The 18,276-nt window shown below is 52.6% G+C and overlaps 7 protein-coding genes across 14 annotated transcripts; 2 read left to right on the forward strand and 5 right to left on the reverse strand.

Annotated features, from left to right (window-relative positions):
• Positions 1-3,353: 3,353 nt before the first annotated feature.
• Positions 3,354-4,390, reverse strand: H257_15857 (hypothetical protein). 7 transcript variants are annotated; one of them, XM_009844115.1, is made up of 5 exons: positions 4,246-4,390; positions 4,089-4,187; positions 3,998-4,036; positions 3,803-3,892; positions 3,516-3,754 (listed from the first exon to the last, which is right to left on the reverse strand). In XM_009844115.1, exons 2-5 carry the CDS (start codon positions 4,149-4,151, stop codon positions 3,656-3,658), a joined length of 291 nt encoding a protein of 96 aa, XP_009842417.1. In that variant the 5' UTR covers positions 4,152-4,187; positions 4,246-4,390; the 3' UTR covers positions 3,516-3,655. The 7 variants fall into 7 exon arrangements, with proteins under 7 accessions (XP_009842418.1, XP_009842421.1, XP_009842417.1 ...); XM_009844117.1 differs by having other exon boundaries at positions 3,938-4,036; XM_009844114.1 differs by having other exon boundaries at positions 4,089-4,390.
• Positions 4,391-4,525: 135 nt separating this feature from the next.
• Positions 4,526-5,308, forward strand: H257_15858 (hypothetical protein). Its single transcript, XM_009844120.1, has 2 exons — positions 4,526-5,044; positions 5,100-5,308. Exons 1-2 carry the CDS (start codon positions 4,569-4,571, stop codon positions 5,275-5,277), a joined length of 654 nt encoding a protein of 217 aa, XP_009842422.1. The 5' UTR covers positions 4,526-4,568; the 3' UTR covers positions 5,278-5,308.
• A 414-nt stretch (positions 5,309-5,722) lies between these two features.
• H257_15859 (hypothetical protein) lies at positions 5,723-7,007 on the forward strand. Its single transcript, XM_009844121.1, has 7 exons — positions 5,723-5,881; positions 5,956-6,049; positions 6,101-6,240; positions 6,297-6,387; positions 6,448-6,603; positions 6,656-6,744; positions 6,798-7,007. Exons 1-7 carry the CDS (start codon positions 5,757-5,759, stop codon positions 6,949-6,951), a joined length of 849 nt encoding a protein of 282 aa, XP_009842423.1. The 5' UTR covers positions 5,723-5,756; the 3' UTR covers positions 6,952-7,007.
• A 29-nt stretch (positions 7,008-7,036) lies between these two features.
• H257_15860 lies at positions 7,037-8,107 on the reverse strand. Of its 2 annotated transcripts, XM_009844123.1 has the most exons (2): positions 7,817-8,107; positions 7,037-7,768 (listed from the first exon to the last, which is right to left on the reverse strand). In XM_009844123.1, the coding sequence occupies exons 1-2, from the start codon at positions 8,053-8,055 to the stop codon at positions 7,072-7,074; spliced, it is 936 nt and encodes a 311-aa protein (XP_009842425.1). In that variant the 5' UTR covers positions 8,056-8,107; the 3' UTR covers positions 7,037-7,071. The 2 variants fall into 2 exon arrangements, with proteins under 2 accessions (XP_009842425.1, XP_009842424.1); XM_009844122.1 differs by having other exon boundaries at positions 7,037-8,107.
• Positions 8,108-9,149: 1,042 nt separating this feature from the next.
• H257_15861 (hypothetical protein) lies at positions 9,150-10,385 on the reverse strand. Its single transcript, XM_009844124.1, has one exon. The coding sequence runs from the start codon at positions 10,133-10,135 to the stop codon at positions 9,662-9,664; it is 474 nt and encodes a 157-aa protein (XP_009842426.1). The 5' UTR covers positions 10,136-10,385; the 3' UTR covers positions 9,150-9,661.
• Positions 10,386-11,157: 772 nt separating this feature from the next.
• On the reverse strand, positions 11,158-13,647 carry H257_15862 (hypothetical protein; the record flags this gene model as incomplete). The annotated part of the gene is made up of 1 exon (XM_009844125.1): positions 11,158-13,647. The coding sequence occupies one exon, from the start codon at positions 13,645-13,647 to the stop codon at positions 11,158-11,160; it is 2,490 nt and encodes an 829-aa protein (XP_009842427.1).
• A 233-nt stretch (positions 13,648-13,880) lies between these two features.
• H257_15863 (hypothetical protein) lies at positions 13,881-18,123 on the reverse strand (the record flags this gene model as incomplete). Its single annotated transcript, XM_009844126.1, has 9 exons — positions 13,881-14,708; positions 14,784-15,965; positions 16,016-16,720; positions 16,793-16,926; positions 16,986-17,080; positions 17,144-17,161; positions 17,233-17,320; positions 17,383-17,929; positions 17,983-18,123. The coding sequence occupies 9 exons, from the start codon at positions 18,121-18,123 to the stop codon at positions 13,881-13,883; spliced, it is 3,738 nt and encodes a 1,245-aa protein (XP_009842428.1).
• Between the last annotated feature and the right edge of the window lie 153 nt (positions 18,124-18,276).

Below are 18,276 nucleotides of genomic sequence, written 5' to 3' on the forward strand. Positions count from 1 at the left end.
CTCTTGACATGGATCTTGTAAGCAAGTACTTACACCTTCGCTACCACTCGTATCCTATTTAAGCTAACAGACCCACATTTAATTCAAAATTACCTTTGGCTCTTGTTCTTACCACGAATCCCGATGGCAGTGATGTCACTGACCCGCTCTTTATCTGTAGTGCTGTTCGACCGCTTCCGTGACCAGTCTGGTGAAGAGCTCGGATTCGAGTACCATGCAAGTAAGAAGGCTTAGATGAATGGTAACATCTTCAACACTTACCTAAATACGTTGTGTGCCAAAGTGGCTGGACAAGACCGAAAGATTTTGATGCTCGTGGACAATGCACCACCGCACCTACTTCACACCGAGACTGTGTTGAGAAAAATTCGAGATCGAATGCTGACGAAGAATACAACTACTTATCTTCAACCACAATATGCCGGTATCATTGCATCGTTCAAGTCCAAGGTCAAATAGCGACAGCTGGAGAACGCGCTCGACCAAATCGATGCTCTCATGGCGGGGCGACAGGAGATATTGTACGAGGTTCCACTTGTGGAGGCGATGGGTTAGGCCAAAGAGGCATGGCGTTCCGTGTCACAGTCGACTGTGACAAATTGCTGGGTCAGAACTGGCATTCTCGACGGCGACTTGTCTGTGTTTAGTGAGAGGATGTCTGAACTGGTGGTGGCAACCAAGATGGTGTGGAATAATTTGACATGTAGGTAGCATCCGACATCGAACCGACACATTTCTAGATGGGGATTGGGTAACCGACATCAAGTCTCGTTTGGATTGGATGACCGATGTGAGAGGATTTCGATTGGGCGATCGTTCTGTCGTTTGCCAACATATCACGCACATAACGTGATAACACGATATGATTGGTCAAATATCAAATAGGTGGCAGTTTCACATCCAGTCTCGCCCAAGCAGTGGTGCGCGAAGTCATTCTGCGTGGCTTGAAGCATCAATGGGCCGACCATGTGACAGGCAGGAACAAGTGACAATAACTCGATTCCCTGCTGCGCCACACTGGTTCATCCAGATGAACCCACGTGGATCCAGGGACGGCCGCACAATTCCGTTGCGGTAAGCCCCCGACGAACGAATGAACGAGCTTCTGAACAAACATACTAACCCCTAGGCGGATTGCGCGGCGTGGGATTCGTGTGACGGTGGATCCTTGGCGTCTTGTCGCTGGACGTGGCACGGGACGGGCGTCGCATGGTGGAGGGGGTTGCGATGCTGGACGAGCCGAGTGTCAGACATTGTCCAGCCCCAACAACTGGTACGCGTAGCTATGCTGGTTGATCTTTGTGGTGTCGGCTATAGAACAGTAGTGCGTAGTCAGGCTGGCGAAAACCCCCGTGACACTGGGCTCGTCTAGCACATCACCCCCCCACACCTCGCGGCACCGTCGCATGCCACGTCCAACGAAACGAAGCCAATGAGCCGTCGACACACAAATACCACACCGCGCAATCTACGTTGTGGTTTGCTCGTGCTCGATTAACCTTTCGTCGGATACTCACCGAATAGGATAGTGCGGCCGTACCTGAACGGAGACTTGGGCCAATGTGGTCGACCATCTTGCTCTGCCCGACAAAACTAGTGTGGCATGGCAGGGAATAGGGCTATTGGGCTATTGTCACACCAGAATGTCCACACGAAAACCCTCCAGACGTGGCATGCCGATGTGTTGGCGGTAGTAAACGCGTTGTGAATCAACGGGACCAACCGCGTCCTTGAACTGCGCTATCGGTGGGAACAAGCACCCGCTGCCGCCGACTGAGACTCTGCGTGGCTTTTGAGAGACTTGAAGCTCGCCGCATTGTAAGGACTAGGATGTCCGGAAATTGGCAAGTGCCCCAATATTCTGTCTTGCGTGTGACTGGAAGTGTGGATTTATGTACCTGGTACTCCCAGGTACATAAAGTGTGAAAGTCACACGCAAGACAGAATATTGGGGCGGAGTACAGTGGAAGTGAAGGCACGCATGTGTACGAAAAATGCCACTCTGGCGTGAGTGGTTCGGCACTCCATATCCAGTCTAGTTCTAGCTCTAGACTTTGGTGTGTAAGTTTACAAAACTAGCACCAAAGTGCGAGAATCGTCGAAGAGGACCGTGATGAAGTCACTCCAGTGCTGTTTCGATTCAAAGCACTCGAAATGTAACTTACCGGTCGGTACTTACATTTTGACCAATCACAGCAATGTCGGATGAAAGTGTCGTATTTGCAAAGTTACCCATACAAATAATATATCAGTAACATTTTATAAACTGTTAAACATTGTCAAATGTCACCGTTTCGAATAGTGAGGGAAATCAGTATATTATTAAGAGATTCTGAGGATTTCGTCAACCAAATCAGGCATACATTATTAACATTACACCCAAATCAGGCATACATTATTCAAGTGACTTACTGGCCGGGAATTAAATTCACATAGGAAAACTTCAATTTTAGAAATTCGACGACCAAATTGACCATGCGATGCAAATGATGCAAATGATGGGACCTGCATAAAGTTATAAAGCTCACCACGATGGTCAAAATGCATCTTTTCGCAGCCTTATCTGATGAATGGGTGGCGGCGAGTTATGGCACTCAGAATAGAGGCCAAGCTGGCCGGAAATTACAAGAATCACCGTATAAACTTATAGAAATTGTACGTAGTAACTGGTACTGGGACCAATTTAGGTGGGACAGAGGTAGTAAATGTTTAGTGGCATATCCATTTCAGAAGCTTATTGGATTATACAGTTGAAAATGACGTGCATTCCACCATTTACTACGTAACTCCTATTAATAGTTCTTCGTAATTCTATTGGTTACTTCGAAGTATTCGGATTCTATAGTATTAATAGTACTATTAATACATCCTACTCCCTCGTCCCAAAATACTTGCGTAGTCTTGGGGAGGGGGGAAATGACTCGTTATTATATTTGCAAGTGATTTTCAAACTTGTCTGTCGTCTGCCGTTCGTTGAATTTCACGTGTTTCGATGGTCCATATGAACAAGCGCGCCAAGTCCTGTCAATTCATATGTCAGCGAGGGAAAAATACACTGGAACCTTCACAGAAGTCGCTCGCAAAGTTCTCATACTTTAAATAATATAAATTGGTGACCAACATTCATAATGCGTGTCAACAAACGAACGAAGACCGCGAGGCCATCCTTCGGGATATTCTGCTCCACAGCAGTAAGACCTCCTTCGCAAGATTGCCAAAGGGCATTGCGCAGGTGCTTGCCGAAAAGTACAACTGCCACCACTCTACCATCCGCCGCGTCTTTTTCTCAGGCAAAGCAGCAGGGAGTTGCTACCGGCAACATGAAAGTCTCGGTTTCGAGCAAAAAGAAGGGTCGTGTGGGTAGGAAGACGGTCTATACCCCAGAGCAGGTTAAGGCGAAGCTAGTGCGAGTGTCGTTCGCACAACGCACTACACTGTGTTCAATGCGTAGCATAAAAAAGTTTTGAGGTGTTTGATATTTTATTCAAGGAGCCGTACATCTTTTTTCTGATCTACGCAAGTATTGTGGGACGGAGGGAGTATGGTATAACTTGTTCTGTATTTTGATCTATTACCGTACATGTGAACAAATCCTACTTGCTTGAATGTCCTTCTAGGTCGTCATGATATTCGAGCGCGAGTCGAACCTGCATGGCTACTGAAATCGGCCTACAGCAATGCGCCGAAGACGTTCGGTTTCCGCAAGCTCCACCGTCTCCTCCACTGACGCGCGATGCAACAAATGTGCATGGACCTGGTCAGACAGGATGTCAGTATGAGGTCGTCGAGGCAACCAACATGCCTCGGCTTTGATATCCAAGCTCATGCGTCGAGTTCGCTCTGCCTCAGTGACGTCGTTGACCGAGTTCCTGCGCACGAGTTCGTTGTGCACCTACGCCACGCCCCATGTGACAACGGGGGCATTTAATTCGACTACTTCGATGATGTTTTGGTGGTTCATCCGACGACTGCGCTCGTCTTCCACCTCTTGACGCACTTTTTTCTGGGTCGACACACGGACGAGTTGATTGTGCACCTACCAAGCATGCCAAGATCGGCAATTGTGTAACATGTTCATTTGGCTGTACTTGCGCGATGTTGTCTAGACTCGCGCGTCGACTTCGCTCAGCCTCCATGCTTTCCACGGCCATTTTCTTGGACAATTCACGAAGTAGGTCGTTGTGCACCTTTCCAACACCGAGTATCACTCATAGCAATGCAACGTCGTTCCGTCGCTACGCATACTTGTGCCAAAATCTCCTGGCTGATGCGACGAGTGCGTTCTCCTTCCACAAGACGCACAACTTCGCGTTTGGATTGCTCTCGAAGTAGCTCGCTTTGGACCTACGCTAAGCTTGTCAGACAACGCTGGTGATTTAACGCATCGTACTTGAGCGAGTGAACTACACTACCGTATTGGGTTGCCGGATACGAGAACACCCGGATAACAATTCATCCGGATGTCTTGGTGTTTCCGGACACGTCATATCCGGATATTAAGTTTTCCGGTTACGGGTATCACCACCAACCAACAAGGTTGACGTTTGGTTGAAGCACCAAGAATCACCATGACGACTCCAGTGGCAGCGATCGTGGACCTACAGGAACGTTTGGCCAAGCTGGCACCGAAGCTTGCACTGCAACCCATGCCAAAGATCGCAGTGGCCAAGGGAAAGCATGGCACGAAGACCTCTAGCGCCCTTCGAGGCGTCGACCTCTTGCTCGCACTCTGCGCAACAGACGACCAGCGAGAACAAGTCGTTGAGCTGGTCGAGAAGTACAACCCATCCGAGCTGGAACTGGCGTTGACAGGCGCATTTGACGCCAAGACGAACAAGTTCAACTTGACCAAGGCCGTGTTCTTGACCGATGACCAACTGGTTGTACACAGATTTGTAGAACTGATCGAATTGCAGCTGGAAGACCCAGAGAGTGCCGCGGGGAGTGTGGCACTTCTGCTGACGGAGAACGGTCACAGCGCCGCCGATACGCATGTTGCCGAAGAGTGCCTCACGATTGCCTACGCGTTGCAAACACTGCTTCGGTACGGTTATCGTTTGTTCGATCGCATACATAAATCTCATGGTTGGTTGGTTCAGGGCGTTCCCCAGCATTCCACTGGCGATTCAAGGCCTCGCCGTTGAGATTGACGATGCCACCAACATCGTGGACGTGTTTGGCCCGCTGTTTTTCGCTCCCAAGAAGGCCAAGATATCAGACAAGAAGCACACGATGGAAGCATCACACACGCCAAAGAAACGAAAAAATAGAGTGTAATTAATGCAACTTGCTTCGTTTGAATGTGGAACTACGTAAAATTGCCTTATTGTGTTAGTCCTGTGGGAATCCGAGATGACAGCAAGTTGAACGCTAACGTTACTGTAACGTTAGCTCGTCCAGAGCCGTTCCCTGTGTATCGCCCTAACATGGTTGGTCACTTCGTCGCGATGATGGCGTATACTGCATTTTCAACTCGACTGAAAATACTGTAGTACTGTAATCACTTGGTTAATTGAGTTTGGATTATCATTTTTAAGACATTCCTCCGCGAGGGACTGTAATCACTTGGTTTTGGGTACATGAACTTCAAAGTTGCCAGTAAAGTACGACTTGGAGAATCTCGTTATTATTCTTTTGGCGCGACATAATTGGCCAATACTCGATGCCAAAGCAATCGGATTGGCTAATTATTTCCAAGTGCTGGCGCAGTTATTCGTATCCTGTTTTCGCATCTTCGCGTGCCGACCACAGCTGCGATGGGGGCGATGATCAGTCAACTGGTATTCCAGCCGCCACGGCCGACATACACCAGTTGCCGCCAGTACACGATGCTAGCCACGTCCCTGCATAACCGCATCGCCACCTTCTACATCAAGCAAGAGTACGTCGACATGTTCGTTCCGGACTTGCGCAAGTCCTTCCAATGCATTAACCATACATACCACATGCATGTAGAGGCGCCAAGTACACGTTATTGTTCTCTCATGGCAATGCAGAGGACCTGGGCATGGTGTACGATTGGTTCCGCGAAGTCAGTCGCCGCATCAACGTACGTCCTCACATCATTGTCGTCCAGTCCACCGATGTCCATATTTTGCAGGTGAACGTCATGGCGTACGACTACACTGGTTACGGTATCAGCCTTGGGATCCCGAGCGAAGAGGCCGTGTATTCTGACATCGAAGCTGCGTTTGCGTACCTTGTGAATGTCAAAAAGACACGACCAGAGCATATCCTCCTGTAGTATCTGCCGCGTCTTCATGAACCACTAGCGTCACATTCCTTGGTTGTTGCAGATATGGTCGATCCCTGGGTACAGGTCCCTCTTGCTACCTTGCTGCGAAACAGTCGAGGTTGCAGGCGCCCGTGGGCGGCGTCGTCTTGCAGGTATGAGTATCCCACCACACTCGTCTCGTACCTCTGTCTCATGCCTGTTCACCGTCGCAGAGTCCGCTGCTGTCCATCTATCGCGTGGCGTTCCAGTTCCGGTTTTCGCTGTTGGGCGACATGTTTTGCAATATCGACCACGTCGGCCATATTGAATCGCCCGTCACCATCATCCACGGCACAAGGGACGAAGTGATTCCATTTTGGCACGGCGAAGTGCGTGGTGTTATGGTCGCGAATCCATGCATTCTCTCATGGTTGTGTCTAGGAGTTGTTCGTTGCGTGTCAAGCGGCGTGGCGATCGCTGCCGCTGTGGGTGCAAGATGCCGGGCACAACAACATCGAAGCGTTCCTGGGGTATGACAGTCCTCCCCCCTTGATGGGATGCTCATGGTGATGACGAATGTAAGGACACAAGGCGACGCGTTCTTCGTTCATCTTCGAGACTTCATCGCACTGTGTCATGCCACCAACGAAGTCCGCGCCGCCGACGCCAAACTTGGCGGCGACCCCGCGCCACCCACCGCCACACAGACGACCAACGTGTTTACTAGTATGGTTTAGCATGACCCGACCCAAGTTATAATATTGATATAATTGTCGATTTGATACAAATTTGGGAGGACCAAACCGACAACACAATGAAATTTCACTCGAAAGCACAATAACGTTAAGATCTTGTTATTACATGGCCACGTTCATAAAGCGGTGCTTCTTGGAAGGAGTCGTCGAATCAAGGTCCATGGATAGGACTACTTTGGCAGACTTGTTCGTCCCCACGGGAGGTGACGATGGCGGAATGTTCTCGTTGTGCTGCCCAGATCCTTGCCGTAATCCGCCGCCCCGACCCCGCTTCTTGGTGAATTTAGCCAGCGCCGCCCGACACTCGGCCACTTCCGCCTCTAGCCGCGCGGTCTCGTCTGTTTGTTGAACCACCAAACGCTCCATGACAGTGTACAGAAGCTGACTCCCGAGTTTCCCGTCCACGAGCTCCCGACCGATGAAATGCTCGACGGCACTGTGTAACGCACTCAATGCAGGTCGCGTGATCGGCAGCGTCGTGAGCGCCATCCACATCTGCAGCAACACGTTGCGGGACACCACGTACGGCGTCGCGATCTCCCGCGACAGCGCGACCTGCATCTGTGCGTCGTCCAGCCGCACGTAGCCGTCGTCTGAGGTATCCCACATCGCATCTTCGTCGGCATATTCGGCATCATGCGCGCCCGAATCGTCCGCGTCCGAGAACTCGCCTTCGCCATACGCGGAATCGTCAAAGTATTCCTCACCGTCGACAGTCCCTTCGTCGTCGGAGCACTCGTCGTCAGAGGATTCGCAAATGTCGTCGTCGTCTTGGTCGCTCGCATCGTTTTCGTCTTCGCTGTCACGAGCTGAGTCCTCGCCCTCAACAATATCGTCAAAGCCGTACAGCTGAATCCGAGACGGGTGCACCGACAGGGCCGTGGCAATGTCCTTGGCATACACGGTCAGTCGTCGGTCTGCTTCCATGCTCGCGATCGCCGCCTTCTGTACATCGCGCACGAACTCGGCGAATGCTTGTTGCACTTTCTGCATGGAAGCGTCAGTTCCGACCTGAATGCCGGCGCGGCACATGAAGCGCTGCACGTCGCGGGTCCCCAGCATCCGGCAGAGGTACGACAGGTGCATTTTCGTGTCGTTGTGGTGGGAACGCGCCAATACGCCAATACGACCGAAACCCGCCACAATTGATTAGCAAATTCAAACCTTTTGAAACATTAATACTGGTACACAATTTCTTGAAATATTAGTATTCATTCACTATTATTTAATACAAATCAATATTAAATAATAGTGAATGAATACTAATATTTCAAGAAATTGTCGAAACATTCGTCAAGGTGGAATATTGTGCTTTTTAGTGAAATTTCGTGTTGTGGCGTGGTTTCTCGTTGGAATTTAAATCGATTTGATTGGCTACTTCAGATGAGTTCAAAATTATTGTAGTAATCAAAACCTTCTCAATGAAATTCAACCAATCAGATCGATTGTGGATCGGTTTGGTCAGCATGATTCGATTACCCCTCCCCAAATTTGTATCAAATCGACAATACATCAAAATTGTTCTTTTTTAATGAATATTGTTGCGAAATTCTGTATAGTCGACAAATCGAACGATTATGACATTTTCGACTTTGATGTAGCCATGAAGGACACTGCTTTACGTTGGAGAATCTCCAATATAAGCAGTACTGGCCCCTTTAGCCCGTTTCATATTTTTGTTCACCGCAGCGAAAGGCTAGCTCGACGTACAGATGTAGATGCAGCCAAGCTGTACATACTGTACGTCTCACACAGTACAGTACTAACAAGTAACTGGCCATAGCATTTGATTCATATCACAACCGTACCTACTGTACGTTGTTGACTGTACAAGGCATCATATTAGTGAGCAGAACGTAGCAATCAAACCACTGTTCTATGGGAGAGCATCTAGCCCCATACGAGAGGTGCTGTCTCGTAAAGCAGCCAGACACTAAGAGCAATATGGAGGACACGAAGACTCGGCGTCCTTGCAGTTCGAAATCTCAACTTCAACCGAAGCCTTTCGAAGCGTGGTAATTTCGCATACAAACTAGAAGTATACTGGAATGATGGTCATTGGATGATTGCAATTTAAAATATTACATACTGTATTGAAGCTTATTTTGAGTTTTTAATTAAACGACTCGCAGAATGGCGGTCGAAGTTATAGCAAGACAACGCCAGATCTTACGTTGAGACTTGCCTGGAGAACGTTTCATTTTGCAAGTTTTGCTATGGAAGAACATCAGTCCATCGCCGACGAACCTCGCGTACCGTGTGATGGCGCATGGAGCGAAAGCCATGCGCAAGCCGTCTCGACCTTGGATGCAGACTATGACGACAACCAATACGACACCCTCTACGAAGACCCCCGCGGCGATGACATCCTGTCCCAAAGTCCTTTCTTCAACTCGTGGATGCAGTACCCAAACCTCACGAGTCAATTATACCTCGATGTGGCGAGCAATCGCGTGATCCAGGTGGGGTTCCATGTAGTCTCATCCCTCGTACGTCGATGGACATGTTGGCAACTCAATTGGAAGACCGAGACGTTGCGGTCGTTCCTGGAAGTGCTCGTATGGACCAGCGTAACTGCCGTCGCGTACAGCGTACACCACGACGTCCTTTGGGCGGCGCAAATCGGTTTCTCTGTCGGACTCGCCATGTCCATTTGCGATGAAGTGTTTGTGGCAGGCGCCAAGTCTGCGTTTCAGTGGATCCAGCAAGATCCCCACAGTGCGTTGGTGCTGCAACGATGGGGCTTTGACGTAGGCACTCCCGCACCTCTCTCTGTGGATAAGGGCATGTCGGTCAAACCGGCGAGCAGCGACGACGTCCTTCTCATCAAAAACGTCATATTTGGTGCCATGGCCTTGGAATCCCTCCGACATGTATACCTCGGCTCGACGCATGACATCCAGCAATTCGCTGGTCTGGCCACTGCCATGGGGGTCGCATATGTCCTCGTTGGCGAGTTATTCTGCCTGTGGCTGCCCACACGTCGCCTCGGCCTCACGGTGCAGTCTCGATGGACGCACATTCCCGAGAACTGGAACGCGCACTTCCTTCGGTCGTTGGTTGAAGTCACGTGCTGGGTAGCGTCCCTCGTGTACGTGTACTGCACCACTGCCAGCGTGGTGCACGCCGTCGGGTGGAGCTCTGTCCTGGGCATTGGCTTGTGCATCGCAGGCGGGTTGGATCCGTTGACACATTCATCTGCATCCAGCGCCGACGACGACGTTGTGTCTACCTATTGGTCGCGATGGGCGGGGGGGTCGGCATGGATGGATTGCGCCAGCGCCTTGCTATCGCTCGACCAAAAAGTGGACTGAGATCCATCGTTCGTGACCACGATGACATCACAGACACCACACGGCTACATACTATCGATAGAGTATTGATAACCAAATTACACACACTTTTGTGTCACTCTAGACTGCATTTTTACTGTTAATAGGTTAACGTGAACTGTAGTTAGCTAGAGAATTACATTGGGCGTACATATATTAATAATGAGGATATGTAGCTATTAATAGCTCGGGTAGCAAAAATATCATTTGTTAAATGTTTTGTGTGGAATATGTAGAATAGTGCCAAATATTGGACTGTGAGTCATACAGCATTTAGACTTGTACTAACTATACTATACAAATATTACTATATATCTGGTTTGCCCACTGGGCCAAATGAATCGTTTGGATTGGCTGAAATTCGACAGGACGTGATTTTATTGGCGTAGGTGGTTCTTTAATCCGTTCCATGTAGACATTCGATTCTGGTGACGTGTCCAGTTTTGAATCGATATGACAATAATATTATGGGAGTCGTCTTCAAAAACCGTGGCGTAACAAAATTATATTTTGCGCCACTGTACCCAAGTTGCTTTATATTGGTCAAAACTGTCCAATTCTCTTGTTAACAAGTAGAAGTAGTAAAAGTAACCAATCCGAACGCATTGGAAAGAAATCAGACCACCTATCCATTTCGATCAGGTTTTACTGACATTTTCGGGGGTACAGATCCATAACGTACGTATACGGTAGTTTTTTTTAAGTCTTTAGGCATGGATTACTACGTACCGTTCACAAGTATTAATCCTACTAGTAGTAATAAAAATCAACTTTGCCATACTGTCGCGTGCTGAAAATATGTTTATGGAATCGCATTGCGCTTGAATATTTCTCTATTTTTTTTGCGTATGCACGTTTACTTTCGAGTATCCTCCATCCACGGCGTCGACGACGACGCACCAGTGGCCTTCACAGTGTCCAATGGACCCCGCAGCCCCGTGTGATACAGCGAAAAGATGGCGCCGACGGCCGTGCCGACGTACAAGAGAACATGGGGCGTCTGTGCGACGAGACCGAACCCCACGACGAGCACGATCCAGAGGAAGAGCGGGATGCCTTGATGAGCCACCACTTGGTCCTGGACGTTGTTCATGTAGTCGCGGAAGGCATGCGCTTGACGGCGCGCACCTTCGCCGCCGCCGCACGTCGAGCACAATCGTTTGCAAAACAGACAAAAGTCGCGGGACGGGAGGTTCCGCAGGCCGCAGTCGCACGCGACGACGCGGAACGTGGGCCCCACGACAACGTCGTCTGAGAGGTGGATGGTGTCGACGGTGTCGACGGCTTCAAAGACGGCGCCGACGCCGCCGTCTTCGACAAAGCATTCGGTGCACTGGTCCGGCGCCAACACGATCTGCGTTGATGTTGAGCCGGACGTCGGTGGCCGTTGTCGGACGCCGCCTTGCAGCCGCGCAAAGACAGCGTCCGGTGGAAGCGGGAACATCCACTGCCGCGACAGGTAGACGTGCGCGACGCACGGCAGCAGCAGCGCCAGCGACCGTAGCACATGCAGCACAAACGACAGGTCGAGTGATCGCGGGAACTGCACCACGTCCGCAAAGTACACGAGGTCGCCAATCCAGCACGGCGACACGCCAAAGTAAAACGCAAACAACGTGCGTTGGTACGTCACGTGCTGGACGGATCTCGACGACGTCGGCGCCACCAGCGCGGACAGCACGAGGAGGACGTGGATGGCCAGACATGCCAGCACCGCCAGCGCCAGCTCCCTAGTCGGATGCACGCCCGCGCGGAAGAAGACGTGGCCACCGGCGACGACGGCGGCGCCAAAGCCGGCTAGCGCGAGTCGAGACGTCAATAATGTCAATAGACGCGGCGAAGAAATGGTCACACGAGAAGGCGGCATCATGCGGACGAACGCCGTCAAGGCGAACGTGACGACATGGAGGAACCCGAGCAGGTACAAGTAGCAGAGCAGGACGATGTACGCGCTGTAGAGCTGGTCTAGGGCGTACAGGGTGGCAACGAGTGCGACGGCGGCAGTGCCCACACCCGCCATTTGGATTCCGCGAGACTGGTGGCCAAGGTGCGCCTGGCGCAACGAATGGTTTACAAGGGCCGACCAATGGACGGACGGGGCGAGCAGCGCGAGGAAGGTCGGGATGGTGTCTGGACGATCCAGCTGCCACCACTCAACTTGCGTGGCCAGCATGGCGAGGGCCACAAGCGCCAGCAGTGGAAACGGCACCAAGTACTGCGTACGGAAGATGTACAAGGGTAGTTCAAACGAGAGGACGCCGCCGGTCTGCGCCACTTCGTCGGTCGTAAACCCCCGGGACACGTGCAGGTGGTGGTCCCACACGTCGCCATCCGGCCCGAGGAGCGCGTCGTGCAGAACTACCACGCGGTCGGACGGACTCGTGCGGAGCTGGTGTGTGACGGGGTCCACAAGCCGGATGAGCGCCGTGGACAAGACGCGCATGAACTCGTGGCACCAGAGGATGCACAGGTGATCCATGGACGACTTGACAGCGGGCAGAAGCGACGTGAGGGCGGCAAAACCGTTGGACGGGGGCACGACGTGGGCGATCGAGGCGAGTGACGAGTGCACGACAAAGTCCTTAAGACCCCCGGCCAAGGATACGATCACAACGTCATCCTGGTGGCCGCAGGAAGGGGACGTGGCGTTGGTGCAAGACGGAGGAGGAGGCTGGCGCAGCGAGTTGACGGTGGCGTAGACAGCCGTCATGGCCGCGTCCAGGTTGAACGGCGGCGCCACGTGCGGCGTGCTGAGCGTGACGATAGTCAGGATCGACTGGGGATTGTAGTTGGGCAATGTTAGCGCGGTGCGGGTTACGATGCCCCCCATGGAGTGCCCAATGACCACGACCGACGACGGGCGACGATCGGCTGGCAGGGACGTGTACATGGCGAGGATCTCTTTGATGGCTTCGTTGAGGAAGAAACCTTGCTCGAGGACGAACTGGCCAGCCATTCCCGTGGCTTCTTCGTTGAAATCGAGCAGAAACAGGTCGATGTTGGCATGCAAGTCGGCGAGGTGTTGGCCGAGCGATCGCGCTTGCTTGTAGCTGCCCAGGTGGCCAGGAACGAATAGCACAGGCACCCCAGAGAGAGGTTGACTGTCGTTTCTTTTGTCAGCGCCATCCATGAAGAGCTGCGCGAACGTGTACTTGGCGTACGTGTGCGCCATCGACGGGTCGACAGCGTGGAACGGCAACGACTTGTAGATGGGCGCCGAGTACGTCATACCGCACGTGTTTGAGCGAGGAATCGATCGAATATCAATGAAGAACGGGATCGAGGTGGCCACATAGAGAAACATAAGGCCATATTGGACCCATACTGCGATCGGCCACGTTGCCATGCTGCGCTGACGGCTTCCTCAGGGCAACAACGGAAGACGGTGGTTGGGATTGGCCCGCCCCTTAGCCAAGGCAGGCTTTTCATTGGACAAAACTTCGATTTTTGAATCGACACATTTCATTGGACAAAGTTGTCCGGTTTCACAATATCACCATGACATGTCATGCTCCATGCAACAAGCTTGTCGTCGTGTGGGTGATCACTTGGCCTTAACGTTATTACATTCGTCGAGCGTCAATATCCTCGGTGACTCTGTTCCTCCTCCACGCGACTATCGTGTGCAGCGACGACAGTAGTTGTCATAGAATCATCGAGATAGCGGCCTGTGCGGTGGTAAAATGCCCACTTGGTCTGATCAGGGACGCTGTACTGCCGTTGCAACTCCACTTCCTGCTGTAGGGCTTCAAGCTTGAGCCGCTCGGCAAACTCATGCTGAGCTAGTTGATGTCTTCGGGCCTCTTCGTCGTTGCGTTGACCGGCGTGCGCTTGAATATATCCTTGCAACGCCTTGGCCGTGCGGTGTTGGTCATCCGCCCTCTTCAGGCGATATATTTCCCTCTTCACGGCACTCTTCTTCTCGGCTTCCACAACGTTGACTGCATACCTTTCATCCAGTACATGCTCCAGCGCATTCGTCTCGGACGAAGTGGCGGCGGCGGCGGCGTCCCTAGCGGCTTCTTGTGCCGCTTCCTGCTGTCGATGCGCCTCCCGCACATCGTCGTCTGCATCGTCATAGAGTGTCGGGTGGCCTTGGTACTTAAACTCGAAAAAGTGCGTTTTCACAGGTTTTTCAAACCGCGGCTGCCATGAGTCGCTCAATGTTGTACGGACGGCGTCGAGGAACGCTCCGACGAGCAAGACGTGTGCCATGTACTCGTCGGCATGCGCATTCCATGTGGCCACGACGACGGGGTAGTAGATGGCATGGTCCTGGGTCCATTCCAAAGCTTCCGGCTGCGAGTACCCGTGTGCAAACTGCGTGCGGTACCGATCTTGCAACCGCCATCGAGTGCACCATTTCTCCGGCAGTGTCGACATCGGGTTGCCATCCACATGCAGCACCTATACCACTCCGACCATCATCATGATGCCAGCAAACCCATCGAAACAAATAGCTTCATTTTCATTCGACAGTACCTCCAACGTCGGCAGGAGCGAGCTCAGCTCCATGGGCAAGGCGTGCAGTGCATTGTGGTACAAGTCCAGCATCTGCAGCCCCGCCATCCCGCCGATGTCCGCCGGCAGGAACTCGAGGCGGTTCTTCGCCATATTGAGGCTCTCTAGGCGAGTAAGTGCGCAGATCGCTCGGTCCAAATGCGTGAGATTGTTGTGGCTGAGGTCGAGCACCCGCAGTGCCATCCAGTCCACGACAGTGTCTGGCAGCGGGGACATCAGACGGTTGTACTGCAGATGCAGCGTCTCTAGAGCCATCCACATGCCCACAGACGATGGAAGCGTCTCGAGCGCGTTGTCGGACACGTCCAGCGTACGCAGCGCATGGCAGAATCCGAACTGTGAGGGTAACGCCGTCAGCTTATTCCTCGAGAGGTCGCAGTGGCGAAGCGCAGAGAGGGCCCCGATGTCGAGCGGCAGCTCCACGAGGGCGTTATCCCGCAGGTGGAGGGTGTGCAAGTGAACCAGACATCCGATCTGACGTGGCAAGCTCACGAGGCTGTTGTGGTTCAGGTGGAGTGCTTCCACTTGGCGCCAGCAGCCGATCTCGTCCGGCAGCACCCGGATCCGATTGGACGATGCATCCAGCATGACCAGTTCGCCCCAGCCCCCCACCGCGTCCGGCAGCGCCAAGAGCTCGTTGTGAACGATGGACAGCTGCTGCATCGCCGTGAGCCCGGCCACGGACGGCGGCAAGTGACTCAGCATGTTGTGACCCATGTCGACGACTTGCAGAAGCGGATGGCTGCCGAATTCGGTGCTCAAGTGCTTGAGCGAGCACTTGGACACGTCGAAGGTCACGAGCGACGCGCAATCACGAAACGTCAGCGGAAGGCGACTCAGTGGATTGCCGACGAGGTCCATGTGCGCGAGTTTGGGGGCGGCACTCAGGTCCATCGGGAGCGTTGCGAGGGCGTTGTCCCCCACGTACAACACGTGCAGCATCTTGAGGTTCGCCCACGAAACCAAAGCCTTAGTCACCTGGTTGGGATTATGGTCGGTGGCGAGTCGCAGGCTTTGCAATGTATTGGACGACAAATCTGCGATTTCCAGCTGATCGAGCCTCGAAAACGAAGCTGGGAGGGAAGTGAGCCGGTTGCCGCGAACATTCAGGAGGCGCAACGCATGCAATTGCCCAATGTCGGCCTATAAACATGCTGCGTCATTGCGCGGTCGTCGAGCATAGGTCAACGTACCGGCAACACTTCGAGGTGGTTGAAACTCACGTCCAGTTTCTGAACCGAATCCAAGTTGTATGCAAAGTTGTCTGGGAGGTGGGTCAGCTTGTTGTGCGCCAAGTCGACAATGACCATATTCGACAGCTCCAACAACGCCGCTTTGCCATGGAACAACTCGGGTGGAATGTCCGCCAGCCTCCGATTAGCAAGCAGGAGCTCATCATCTCCGCGGGCGGCGCGCCGCGCGGCCGTGTCATCTCGCCGCCGCACCAGTGCTTCCGTTCGAACACTCATGAGCATCTGCTTGCGGCGCTCTCTGTCCGCGTCCACTTGCGCCACCAGCCGCTTCTCTTCTTGAACCAGCTTCACCTTGGCATTACGCGCCCGCCGTCTTTGCATCTTCTCTTCGCGCTCCCGCAGTGCCTCCTTCGTCTTGAGCTCCACCTCTTCGCCTCGCTTCAAGTGCAGTATTTGACGCTGGGCCGCTTGTCGCTCCGCCGCTCGAAGTCGGCCAATTTCCAACACGACATCCCGAGCGGCTACGGCGGCCGCGACTTCTTCCGCTGCTTGCGCCGCCAACGCCGCCAGCAAGTGCGCTTGTAACTGCCGCGTTCGTTGCCGGGGATGAAGTACTCGGTTCATGAGTCGAGGGGGAGGCGGCAGTGGCAACAGCTTGCGCTTGGCACATTCGGCGGGGACATCCACAAGGGCTACCCATGCTAGCTATGTCAACCAGTATGGAAAAAACTATCATGGAATGACGAATATATCTATGTGCATGAGGATATTTCCTACCTGGAACGCCTCGAGGGTGATTAATCGAGTGGTCGACGGAAATCGGCGCAAGATGGCAGCTTTGGGCGCTTGGACGCGCAATGTTTTAAGCGCGAGTTCGTACTCGAGGAGGTTCAAGCAGTTGTCGCGGTCCTCTGGGTGGTTTTTGCCGTTAAGAAGCAATCCAAGGGAACTGTAACGAAAGTAAACGCACCGTCGAACGCGGCAAAGACATCGTCCGGCGTCAGATGTGGCGTCACTCGCCTTGTTTTGAGGTAGTTGGTCATGTACAGCGCCGCCACAAACTCCCTATACATACCACGTCGACATCAAATGATCAGCAGCGATAATGACCAACTTGGGCGGACATACTCTTCGTCGATACTGCCCCTAGTCGTCCCTGTCAGCCCACCACATCAGATTATATATGAGGGTGCCAAATAATATATCATATCTCGCACCCCTTGTCTTGGTCGCAGAGGGCGAAAAACCGTTTGGCTTGTGGTTCCAAGAGGTTGATGTGGCGATACGCCAACATCCGTTGAAATTCTATGGCCATGAAGATGCATCAATTGTGACCATGTCGTGTATTTTCAGGTTTATGTACTTACCGGCAAACTCGATGGTGCCGGAACGATCTCGATCAAACATGCGAAACAGCTCGTGAGCGCAGGCTTGGAGGGTCGGGATGTCCAATTCAGCATGCTGTAGATTGTTCACGTCTTCGTGGGCGATATCTTCGTCCTGCGCTTGCTTGGCGGCGAGGAGACTCGCCTTGTCCGCCAACGACTGCTCCAATGCAGGCGTCATATGGGCATACGGCACCAAGTTGGCAAACAAGTGCAAGTCCGCGACGACGCTGGGGGGTTTAGCTGTCGCCGGCTTGCACACAACGATGGACTGGATCCTGCGCACGTCCATGATGTGGTCGAGTGGGTGGTCAAAGCTGCGGAGGTGGCATCCCTTGAGCTGGCCATCGGGACCGTCGGCGAGCAAGAGGCGCTCTGCAGACCGCTCAAATGTGCTGAGGAACGATTTCGTGAGCGACGTAACCTTGGTGCGACAGAGTAGCACGTAAAGGTGTTGGCGCTTGACGTTGGGAACCACTAAGTCCAACATGCGCAGTACGAAGCGACCAGATGATCCTAGTTGAAGTAGCTGCATGAAGCGTGGCTTGTTAGTGACAGATGATTTCACATGAAGACAAATACCTGGACTTGGCCACTACCCTGCTCACTTTGAACGGAGTCTGCGACCGGGCGGGAGGGGATCCTGGACGGCAGAGGTCCTGCCGACGCGCATGTTAAGACACCTTCCAATAGAATCCTGTCAGGTGGTGGCGGCGGCGCCATGTACTGTTAGGTGGCCGTTACACCAGAAGAGAGCGTTTCAAAATGTTCATAGAAAGGACGTGCTTCTATATTGTCTGTCTTACTGTTAACAATATACCGAGGCCAAAAAGCACACCAGGGACTACTACGCAGTTCCCTATGTGGATAACGTAC

This window comes from Aphanomyces astaci (assembly GCF_000520075.1).
Source record: "Aphanomyces astaci strain APO3 unplaced genomic scaffold supercont1.76, whole genome shotgun sequence".
Classification (NCBI taxonomy): domain Eukaryota; phylum Oomycota; class Saprolegniomycetes; order Saprolegniales; family Verrucalvaceae; genus Aphanomyces; species Aphanomyces astaci.